Genomic DNA, 12611 nt, shown 5'->3' on the forward strand with positions numbered 1-12611 from the left:
GTCTTAGATTCAGGAGCCGTATGTCTATCCCATGCATGTTTAATACCCTCACTGTATTACCCTCTACCACTTCTGCTGGGAGGCTGTTCCACTTATGAATCATCCTTTCATTCTTACCATTTACAATGTACATGCAGCCTCAGTGCGGATCTCTATGTTCCAGCGGCTTTACGTCTAACAGGTTCTAAAAAAAAATCATTACATTTTATGGCTAAATCTTTCTTTTAGCCTGACGTGTGTTGCTGAAGGTGCACTTGACGTCTCCATTCCTGAATCTGGTTGGACCGCATTACATACTTCTATTCAGTGCAAAAAAAATAAAACTGTTTATTTTAAATATTGGCAACGTTACAAAAATGTGAAAAGGGAAACTACTTTAAATGAAAGAAGGGATGTATATTTTTTATTACTTTTTAATAGGTAAATATTCTGAATGTTTGTTTTTAAATTATTCTGTACAATTGTAAAAAAAAAAAAAATGAGTTCTTTTTAAATACAAAACAAAAAAAACCCAAGGTGGAAGCCAGCTATTATATTTCTTTTGCACACAATGATTTCATTTGTCCACAAGTGTTTCTGTATTGTGGAGAATAATGTGAATAACAATGAAAATTAAAAAAAAAAAACAAGATTACCGCGATTTCTTCGTCGTTTTTTTTAGTTTATGTATACTTTCCATCTGAGGAAGATACTTTTTTTAAGTAGCCAGTGATTGCGCACCGACAAAAGCGTTTTTTTACCAGTCCCAATCATAACTTTGATGCAATGCGCTCGTCAAAGTGACTAAAACTTGCATTCTTGAGTCAAAAAAGTATTTAAAAAGCTCACTTTGCGAGTGCGTAAGTTGCGGTGGAATGTTGCTTTGCCAGTTTTTGTTAATCGATTCCATTGCGCTGGATAAGTGTTTCCAAACGTGCGTATTTTGCACTTTTTTTTTATAGCCTTTGCTTTTCATGGAATCTAGACCTGCACTGAAACATAGAAAAATATACCAAATTATCGGAAATAGGGTAGTTGAATTTATGTAATCTCTTTGTGGTACAGGAGGTCTGTTAACTTATCCCTTAATTCGTTTCACTAGCAGTTTCTTTGGTCTTGAGAACAAAATAACTTGATGATTTGTATCTGAGAATGGGATATTTACAGAGGAATCATTTCTTCATACAGTGTTTATGATAGAACATTTAAGGACGGAGTTTATGACCAGAACCCTCTATTAACTGCATTTAGGTAGATTATTATTGATGAATAAGGTGTTGATTTGACTCTGTTGAGCTAGAACTTTGAGTGAACCTCGTTGAGCTACATCTTGAAGCCAACATTGACCCTGTTAAGGTAGATTTTGCAGCCCACGCTTAATCCTATTGGGTTAGAACATGGGGGCTAGAACATTGACTTAACCCCATTGAACTCCACAAGTCCTAAATCCCAAACCAGCCCTCCTTGGAACTAGATCTGCTAAGAGTAATTTTATGGCAAAAATGTACTTTATAAGCCTTGTTAGAACAGCTTCTTCAAAGGATATCTGATGTTAAAATAAGATAAGATAAAAAATACGGGTCTTCAAGCTCTGCAAACCTCTTGCCTTGAGTGGCAAACCATGCATAATTCTTTTATCCCCTATCCAAAATAGGGTAAGAAATAGCCATACGAATCTGTCCAAAATGATCAGGCAAAGTCACCACCATTAATAAAAATAATGCATTTATTTTCCAAAGAAAACAACAAGTATACAGATAAAAATAATAATCTTATACACATAAACCACAAAAACTAAAATAAATAATATAAAACATTTCCATATATTTCCAAGTAACTTTTCTTTTAAATAACAATCCTTAGTGCACATTAGTAGTTGACTGTAAACGTAGACTCTAGCCTAATAAATATGGTAGTCTTCACGGTTTCACTATTATTACAACCCAATGCATCCCAAAGACAGAGGTCCACGGTGGGGTTTCCCGACGTGACCGGAGATGAGAGGGCACATAGTATGATATAAGAATATGTTGAGAAAAGACTGCACGTGAACACAAATCAGGTATTTCACAATTAGTTACATGTCTAATATTTCCTTCTTCGTTAAAATATTCATACACATCAATGTGGGCCATATAGACTAAGTCTTCTGGTGGGATCCAAACATGTTCCTTCACGTCCTTCAATGTAGAAGACTTCAAAGTCCAGCATTATTTATTCATGGGGAAAAATCTATTGGATAGTGGTTGAAAACAGGTAGTTGAAGATATATATTTTTTCATTCTTTTTTAGTCTTCAAAAGCCAGTAGTGTTCTCTGGTAGAGCTGACAGTTCTAAATTTGAGAAGTTCATCAGTCGTGAATGTCGTAGTAGTCTGATCTCTTCCTACAAAGTCGTCTAATCCACAACCAGTAGAGACTAATCATTATCAACCAGTAACTAATGTAGGCAGCAGATCCATATATAAGGTAATATTTCTCTACATCTATCAGCCTACAGTTACTGCATATGGACATCATGACGATGGTGTATATTAGGCCTGCTAGTAAAATTGCACCCCATATGGATAGCGGGAGTAGAGGCATATAGTTTCCAACCATCTTCTTCCTTCCAGATGTCCCCCAGCTGCTCTTGTTCATGGTCAGAATAGCAAAGTACTTTGTGGGAAGGAGACCCACCATGTACAAAACAGCATAAAGAGACATGAATATCATGACCATGTTCCCTCGAAGAAGGCAGGCATATAAGGCCTTAATTGTGGCAATGAGCTGGATGCAGAGGAGGACCCACATTATGTCCCACAAATGGCAGCTGAAGAAGAGCTTAATCACAGTGGCAGTGACAAAAAATGGGAAAACACCGGCAATTATAGACTCGTAGGTCATCCACAGATGGTGCTTGTGCCACCACAGGGCATTGTAGAGCCATTCTCGAAAGTAAGACTTGGTCCAACGAGTCTGCTGGTTCAGCCAACGCAAGAATTGGGCAGGTGTCTCCGAGTAGCACTTCGACCTTGCTGTATATCTAAAAAAAAAGAGAAAGTGTTAGCATTTGTTATGGTTGACTCATGCAAAGCAGCTATTCATACATTACAAGTTATTTATGGAACAATAAGCCAGTTGGCAACACTCAACTTAAATGGAATCTTGATAAATAGAACTTTTTTGGACCTCTTATTAAATCTACATTTTATTAAAACTATATGGTTTCTGAACACTTAGTGTATCTTGGAACATTCTTTAAGCACACGAGTCATCAAATACTATCCAATACACCATGTTTTAGGGAAAGATTGGAATGAGCATGTGTGAGTCAGTTGGTGTGAGTCAACTTGATTGCTTCAACCATGTTCAGGTAAACCTATAAGCAATTCATATATAAAGAACGATAAAGTGTTAATCAGTGTTCTGGAAAGATCCAGAATGTATTTGGGAAGATGAAAGCGTCTGGGAAGTCAGCTGTTGTCTCATAAAGTTTGGTTTACCTGCTTCATAGTACTATAGTGTACAGCACCCAAAATGCCTGGGTGGCAAAACCCCCTATTGTATGTATAGATCAAAAACATGTTTTAAACCTCGTAATCTGCCACTTCTATGATATCTTCAAGTGGTCCTCATGAAAAAAGTTCTGAAATTATGCTTAAGAGGCAAAACATCGGTCTTCTATCAGAACCTTCCTTCTCTAAAGCGTAGAATTGTGTATTTTGTTATATGAGTTTGGTCAACAAAATTACTTTTTTGGTCAAATTCTTACTTGGTGGCGTAGCCGATGCTGAGCATTCTGTTTGTAAGGTGACGGTCATCTCCGAAAGTGCAATGGGTTCCCAAAAACTTCTGATTGTACCAGGATTCAAGGAATGCCTGGAGAAGGTCATTACGATAAAGCCCTAGAGAGTTGAGAAGAAAAAAAGTGGTTAGTGTTTCTGGTACAGACTAATTGGGCGTTATGTTAAATGACAATCCATAAGATAACTTACCGAGGGGCCCACTAATGCAAGAAACACAGTCAAAGTAGGACTGGCAGGATCTCTCCACGTTGAAGGCAATCCAGTACCTCAGGCTGCTCATAAAACTGATATAGGAATCTGAGAGGTTCAGGATCCGCACATCTCCTCCCACTGCGCCATAACGATCATTGGATTCCAGGACCTTCACGAGTTCGACGGTGGCCAAGGAGTCGAGTTTGGTGTCTGAGTCACAAACCTGCATCGGAAAATCAAAATGGTTACCATCAAAAAAGGTCGAACTCTGGTAAGTCCTCCTAGCAGCATAACTATAGGGGACGCAGTAGGAAATAGACTTTCCCAAGAACCCGCCAAGTTTGTATTGTCCTCAATCTGCGTTATTATTGATTACGTTTTTAAGGGTACGACACCCCAGAATCAAGGGTATAGATCAACTACATGACATCTGATAGACACTTCACTTGGGGTAGATGGACAACATCAATAAATGAAAAGGTTGGCAAGGTGTTTCGTGTGTAAGTTCCTAAAGTTCACAGGCATTCTAATACAGAATAATAGCATAAAAGAAAGAGGCAAACCTCTCCTACCTGGACATAATCTACTGTATCTCCAAGGGCTTTGAATGCGGTATACATGACTTCCCTCTTTCCTCCCCACTTTTGCATGATGCACACACATCTCTTGGTTTTAATGAGATGTTCAACTTCTCCTCTTCCAGGATCTTCAATCAAAATATCGGTGTATGCAGGCAAATCTGGCTCCTCTAGTTCGTCATACACTCCTTCGCTAGGATTGGTGTCTGATGCCGTCTGATATGCCATTCCATCGTCGGGTAGCCCTGGTGTCATCCACAAAGTGTCTTTGCCCATGTCCTGATTTTCATCGCTTGTGAAGCAGTGTGCTTCTTTGTTTATATCCCATGAATGGTAGTTATACTTCCAGTTGTATGTCCCTACGTCCTCACCTGCAAACACTTCTTTGAACATGTCCATCATATATTGGTCTTCTTCTCTGTTACCGTCAATGACCATTATAACCTTAAGTTTGTCCGGCGGGTAGTCTGTATTTTTGACAGACTCCAGACATTCTCGAAGATAGGCTGGATCTTCCTGGTAGGCTGAGATAGTCAAGGCCACCGTTTTGGTGTAAGAACAAGAGTTTCCACTTCTTCTCATCTTCTTGTGTTCCAGGAATGCAAAGAAGCTCTGGATGATGAGGTGGACAGCAAGAAAGGCTCCATAAATACCAAACGCCAAGATTCTGTATTCATCTGTTACTAAGGGAATACTGTCGACGAATGCCCATGTTACCCCTGCCAGGACCAGGAAAGCAAAAGAAAATGTCACTATCCTACGAACCACGCCAGCCCAAGCCCGTTCTTTCTTTTCCATATCAGCTATTCTTCTGCAGAGGTCTTTTTAAGGCCAAAGATATGTCAACAAATGTCCTGCCGATGGGAAACAAAAGAGTAAAATGTAGTTTTGGTTATCAAAAGGAAAGTGGTAGAAATCGATAAATGGAATAATTAAATAAAATAATTTTAACATAATGCCCCCCACAATGAGCACATTGGATAAGAATGTTTAGGTCGCTCGAAATGGGATATAGTTAAAAAAATCACTGGCTATATTGACAACCAATCTAAATATTGTAAAAAAAAAAAAGAGGATAGTCATTAACGTCCAAATGATTTTCTTGCGATACGGCTGATTCCTTAAACTTCATCATTCTTAGCTTCCTTAATTACCAGATTAAATAGCCCCCCCCGGTCTTCCAGGAGTTAAATCTATTCTATTTCTGTATAGGGAAATATTACACGAAATATTATGCAATAGAGCACAGCGGTAAAAAAACAAAGCGTCGGAATGCTGCTGCAGACAAACTAACCTAAAAATGGACATTCTGTGAATGTTTGCAAAAAAAACATGTCTTTAGCTGAATTCTTTTTATAATTTATGTCTTTATACAGAATTAGTCTATAGGTCATCCTTCTGGTGGGGTAGTGGGAAGAGAGAAATGGGGGTCCATCAACACTGGATAACATATATCCCCCTACCCAGAACGGATCAAGACCACCAAAAAGCAAGTGGCTCCCTCTTATTCCCATGTGGCTCTTAATAATGGGTCCATTTGGGGATTATCCATAACTAAGAAATATTATTAATGTTATTATTAGTATTATTTTCCTTTTTTATTGCAAGATTTTAAAATATGTAGAAATTTGGTCATTTTGATAATAACAGCTAGTTTCCATTCCAAAAGAGTTTATTGGAAATCAATGTACATTAATATTATTCTTCGGTATATACAACACCTTTTATTCCCTTTCTTTGGGAAAAAGCCCCCTAAAAGCTGCATATACCTCAAATTATATAGAAAACTTAACATGCAACAATATTTAAACTAATTCTTGCTTCTCCTAACCAAGGGTATCTTAATTGAATGTGTAGAATTACTTATATAGATAGAAGCGGTGGAAATATCACCTGCATTAACGGCGGTAGATAAGTGGAACAGCCTCCCAGCAGAAGTGGTAGAGGGGATTTAAACATGCATGGGATAGGCATATGGCCCCTGAATCTAAGACGAGACTAGAGTAGATGGGGCTTCTACGTTTTATTTATAAACATGCTTTCAATATATCTACAAACAAACATATTGTGCAACAACGTATCATACGGCAACAGAGCAACAAAACTTCTAATAAAAGTGAATTAAGGGACAAAAATACACTAATCAGATTATGTATGTGTATATATATATGTATATATATAGATATATATATATATATTAAAAAAAAATAGTATAATATAAAAGAATACATTTTTATTGGACTAACATTCCATTTTTAAAGACAAAAAATGAAATAAAATAAAAAATAAAGTAAAAATAAAATTAAAAATAAAGTCAAAATAAAATAATTAAAAAAAAATGTATGTATATTAAATTATAATAAAATTCTACATTTGAATAAATGATTGGATTAATACAATTAATAATCCTCTGGTACTTTTGAAGAAGAAATTATTAGAAGTCTGGGTAACGGGTGACTTACCGGGGCTGCTGCTCTGCGCCTAAAAGTACATGGCAGAGGCGGTGGGAGATTCAGCGAGAGACCGAGTTACAAACACAATCGGGAGCTGTCTCGTAGTCTCTTTTAAAGCCAGGCGGCTCGGTGATGTCACATTTTAGTAAGTGGCCCAGAATGTACTTGAATGAAGGTTAACACCCCGTTTCACACCCTTAAAAAAAGGTCACTCAACACTCATTCTACAGAATAAAAAAAATCTGGCTGTAGGCGTTAAAACGCAGCCACGATCGCGTTCAGCGGATGTTTTAAGCAACAAAAAAATCCCTTTACTAAGTGAAAAAAAAATCCTGAATCCCATTTTCTTCATGTTTTTCCCATGTTTCATATTGGGGGCACATGGGGGGGGCAATTGCTCCCAGAGTGGTGGTGGGGCCCCTGAGACCCCATTCTGTCGTACATTTACTTGATTTCTAGTAACGTGAGCTGCCCCCGCTGCAGGTGCACTGCTTGTAAAGGGACACCCCAGCCATCATATGTGTGTGTTGGCTGCAAGCTGGGGTCTGTGCGCATGCATGGAAGGGGCTCCCGTTTCTTTTTGTGGCAAATTAGAAGTGCTATAATGTGAATTAAATTAAATATTTTGTTATGTTTTTTTTTTTTCTTGTTTATAAGAAAAATCTAATAAAGAGTATAAAGTAAAAAAAAAAAAATCAGTATAAAAGCTTCCTTACCTCCGATTGGGTGATTCTACCTCTATTAATTATTTTATTTTATTTTTGTAATTCATATTAAACTACTCTCAAAGGGTTAGGGGGGGGGTACTTTCATATAAAATCACAAAATAAATAAATGTCAATAATAATAATATGTCATATAATAATAGAAACAATAATAATAATGTTATAATGTCGTATAGTAATAATGATAAAATAATTATTATAATTGTTATATAATAATAGTAATGATATAATGTCATATAATAATAATAATAATAATAGTAATATATTTTTTTGTTTTGCAAATATCAAAAGTTTAGGTTTTACTAGATATTTTTATTTAGTCTTTTATTTACTCCCATTCTACAAAACAATAATAATAATAATAATAATATGAATAATTTTAATAATATTTGTAAAACAGCATTCCAGTTTAAGTATTAGATTAACCCCTTAATGATGCAGGATCAGGCAATTTCTACGTGTTCTATAGCCGTGTGCCACGTGTGTTCACATAACACAGAAACCACTGGGCTTGAAATAGTTAAAAATATATTTTCAGTATCATTAACCCTTCCTTTCTACTTCCTAATTTCTACTCATTAAATACGTCACGATACGTCATGATATATCCATTGATTGGCCCCGATGACTGAATAATATCTAGAAACACTTTGATGTGGAACGTATTTCCGGAATGTTTTGGGAAATTCAGTAAATTGAAACTTTTTTATTCTTAATTAGAACCCAAAATTAATAAATAAAATTGTTAACTCCGGGGAAGCCGACAGAAGTAAAGAAATACGGGTTGAGAAAACCTGTTTAAAAATCACTTTCCTGGTTTTATTTTTTAATTTAATAATTTATAATTTACTACATTATTTGAGTGAATTTCTGGTCCGTAAATTTTTTTTTTTGAATAAACGACCATAATTTGATGTAAAATTATATATAAGTTTTCCTTATAGTTAATTAGTACTTCTATTACTGAATCATACCACCCAACCATCCTTGTATCACTGGGGAGTCCTGATTTTTGATTGGGTTTTTTTTTCTTCTATCTTTCAAAGAAATGCAGTCGTATATTTCCCAATTATTTATTGTTTTCTATAGCGCCATCGGATTCCGAAGTGCTGTACAACGGGTTGCCCTCGGCAACGGTTGTGAATTGCTTGCGGCAAAACAGACGTTCCCTCTATACATTTAGCTGTTCTCAGCCCGTAAAATCCTGAACGACGAAACGCATTCCTTTCCGCTCCTCCAGATAAGTTTATAGAACATACAGTTCAAGTTAAAGATACGTCATCAATGTCAGCAGCCGCTCCTTCAGCCAGCACAAGCGTCAACGTTCATAAAACGAGGGCTGGGGGAAGACGTCGGTCTTTCTAGACACTTAGTCCTCCCCTTGGCGTAATTCCTGGAATGACTAGACACGGTTTACATAACATACATTTGTAGCAATTTATACAATTCATTTCATTTAGTTGTAGTACTGACTTATTTCAGGGACCCCGCAGGAGCCCAGCGTCCCCTGTTTCAATCTCCCACCTCTTTCTTTTTTGGTTAATTACCACCCTCCATTCTACCTCTGTTTATAGTATTAGGGTACACCGCTGCGGAGTAGGATGGTGCTATATAAATCAATAACTAGTAATAAATCAATAAATGCCCCTACCCTACACTATTTTTTTTCTTATTCTTGGACTTTGGAGGCACGTTGTGTTTTTTTTTTTTTGTAGGTTTTTTTTACCAAGTTTATTATTTTTTTTTTACATTTTCTTGAAACTGATTGGTTCCCCTTGTGAGGTAATGGTGACATTTCTGGAGTCCTAATATTTTTACATTTTATCACATTTAAAAAAATATAATATTCATTTTTATATTTAACTGATCACAGAGTGTCTGGAACTACCTGCTTGGAACGATTTAACTTGGATTCTAACCAACCAGCAGACCCATCACATGGCGCCCTAAATGCCTCGATATCGAAGCATTGTAGCGACACCAGCCGAGCGAAGAAAGCGATCATTGATCGCTTTCTAAGATCATCTGATGTGCCAAGCATGTCGGTTGTTGTTAACGTTATGATTTTCCTTGACACACCTGGCTCATCAATTGTCACAAAAGGCTTAGTGCCATCACAGTAGTATGGAATAACTTAATATTTCATGGCTGGGGGTTGGTGGTCGATGTGCGTTTGCAGTATTACACCTTCCACCCTATGGGATATAAGCTGAGCAAGTCTGCCGTTAATGTTCAGCTACTAAGACGTAGCCACGGGTTATTATAAAGTTTTATTAGGTCATAGCTCACTGAGTGACATACGGTTTCTAAGGGAACCACTGGGTGTGATGACACTTTCTAGTTCTTCAAGGTCAAAAAGAGCTTGCAGTATCAAATGTAATGCTTAGTGCTTGCGCAATTACGGAGAAGGCGATTGACTCAAACCCATCTGGTTATTGGGCAACACCTTGTTTCAATCTATAGCTATAATGTGAATTACCGTTCAGTTTGATGGCGAGTCCCTTAAGTATGTAAATATGAACACAATGGGAGGGGTGTCATTCTGGAGCAAATTTGTAAAATCTTCACAATCACCATAGCGACCAATACAATTTTCCTCCTGCTTACTCCAATGGGAACCCCGTCTCAGCGGCACAATGTCATTTCATTTTTACCTATTCTATACGCTCACCCGCCATTATTTCTGGGTTCTAAATCCGAGCGCATAGCGTCATGCAACATGATGTGGGCAAACCGGAATCAAAGGGTAGTCCTTTTCAGGCATGAGTTGAAGCTTTTTGAAAGTTGCGACACAGATACCAACTGTGTTTTGACAAGGTGTGGGATGGAACGAGCTGCTTGTTACTTTGGAGAATGTCAAGGTGCAGCGTTCTCAAAGAAATCATCTCTAGAGGTTTTGTCACCTTTTGAGATGTTTAGTGTTACACACGTTCACGATTCTGGGGTTTGTGAGGCCGCCTCGCCATCCGATCGCTAGGTTTGGTGGAAATGCTAAAGTGGAAATTGTCCCATTTTCTCACCGTAGATTTTTTATTCTACTGCTATGTGTTTCAAGGTCAGGATTCGGAGCACAACGGACAATATTCCTCCTAAAAAAGATAAAGTTCCTCCAGAAATGTCAAAAGCCATCAATCCCATGCAGCTCCAACAACCAACCCCCCCTCCCCCCCGGAAAAAAAAGAATCTGGCGATTGCTCCGGGATGTGTGCGTTGGGCGAGTAAAGCTGGCGTGTTATAGGTTGGGATCCATTAATAGGAATTAAAGAATTTCTTTATAAGGTATGCTGCCCTGTTGACCATGATGACCAAATGGGCCTTCAAACCGAAGACTTTGGTTTAAAGTGACACATGACCTTCTGTGTTATCTTCATCATGGAAATCTTTCAAAATAATTCAGTAAGCCTCAAGCTACCAAGCCCATCTTAACAGCAAAGGACTAACCCAGCATCATCTCCACCTGTCTTTGTGTTCTTGCCCAGTGTTCTATGTGACATTCATTTTGTGTACAACCCTGGACTTGACTTGTTATGAACAGTGTGACATCTCAGCCTCCTTGAGCTGCGGTCATCAGCCTTCTTCAACTGTGCTTTGGATGACCATACCGGAAACATTTTGAATGAGGTGACCACAGGACCCTTCCAGACGTTAATTTGCACTGTAACGGTCCATCATGAAGGTTCGGTTATAGCAGCTAAAGATGGCAACTAAAGTTCTTATGGAAACCATGACTTTTCAAGATATGAAGATATCCTGAAGGAAATCACCTGCATTCAAGCAGGGATAATAGCTTTATCATTATGTCAGAGTAGACTATAGTCAGTTCTAGACTGTGATGAGTATGCCCATTCACTCAGAGACCTTAAAATGGGGGTAAAATCCATGAGAATCCCTCTGATGTAGCTGAACATTAGCATATTTACGTAGGTTTTTTTGACTGGAGACGTTAATCATTTTGTTTGTGATTATTGTGACAGCCTTCCGCCCCCAAGCAGAGAAGACAGCTTGATTGTCGATCCCCAGAGGGAAGCGCATCGGGTTCTAAGCCACCTGACCTGTCCAATTAACACTCCTAACAACATTCCTCAAAGGAGCAACAAAAAAGATGCCATTTGTGGTTTCTGCTCCAAAATTTAATTTATTTATTTTTTTACAATTCATTGTGAATTCTAAGCCCCTTTGTGTCGGTGAGACCCCCTGCAGTCCTCTGTAGTGATCTGTAAAGACATAGATTTACCGACTTTATTTTTTTTAATACATTCTATAAATAAATAAAATAATAAAAACTTACCCAAGGGACGTCTCGATCCGCTGAGCGCAAAACACAGTATTCATAAAAGTCTATTTATCATAGTCTACAGCCGTGGATCTCTACGTCTCATGGGTGGAATATATCCAGAAACAGTCGAGGTATCCCGATAAAAAGAATGTTTGGATTCTTGGGATGTGGTTGGATCTACGCTGTAAATAAATGCCATTTTCTTTTTAGTAATTGAGCAATTAGAGGCATCATTATCCTCAATCCCTACATGATTTCCAACACAATAATTAGACGTTGCGTTATGATATCCCCGGGGGAGATGGCGCTGAAGTGTTGTCGATGATACTCATGACTCAACTTTAACACATCAATCCTTCCAGCAAGAAGCAAATGCCCTTAAATTCCTAGGCTGGAGGTTGAATTTTTTTAATGTCCAAAACCTGTTAGAAATTTATTCACAAGTGTTGTCAGAAACATAGAATTTTCACCCATTTGGCCCAAAAAGTCTACTGTAAAGACTCAAACCTTAATCAGTCGGTGGCCTCGTCTTAGATTCAGGAGCCGTATGTCTATCCCATGCATGTTAAATCCCCTCACTGTATTACCCTCTACCCCTTCTGCTGGGAGGCTGTTCCACTT

The 12611-nt window shown here is 37.8% G+C and overlaps 1 protein-coding gene across 1 annotated transcript; it reads right to left on the reverse strand.

Annotated features, from left to right (window-relative positions):
- Window positions 1-1687: 1687 nt before the first annotated feature.
- On the reverse strand, window positions 1688-5369 carry LOC128470038 (hyaluronan synthase 1-like). Its single transcript, XM_053451867.1, has 4 exons — window positions 4531-5369; window positions 3956-4181; window positions 3733-3865; window positions 1688-3003 (listed from the first exon to the last, which is right to left on the reverse strand). Exons 1-4 carry the CDS (start codon window positions 5332-5334, stop codon window positions 2331-2333), a joined length of 1836 nt encoding a protein of 611 aa, XP_053307842.1. The 5' UTR covers window positions 5335-5369; the 3' UTR covers window positions 1688-2330.
- Between the last annotated feature and the right edge of the window lie 7242 nt (window positions 5370-12611).

The sequence above is a fragment of the Spea bombifrons genome, chromosome 12, assembly GCF_027358695.1.
Source record: "Spea bombifrons isolate aSpeBom1 chromosome 12, aSpeBom1.2.pri, whole genome shotgun sequence".
In the NCBI taxonomy this organism is placed as follows: domain Eukaryota; kingdom Metazoa; phylum Chordata; class Amphibia; order Anura; family Pelobatidae; genus Spea; species Spea bombifrons.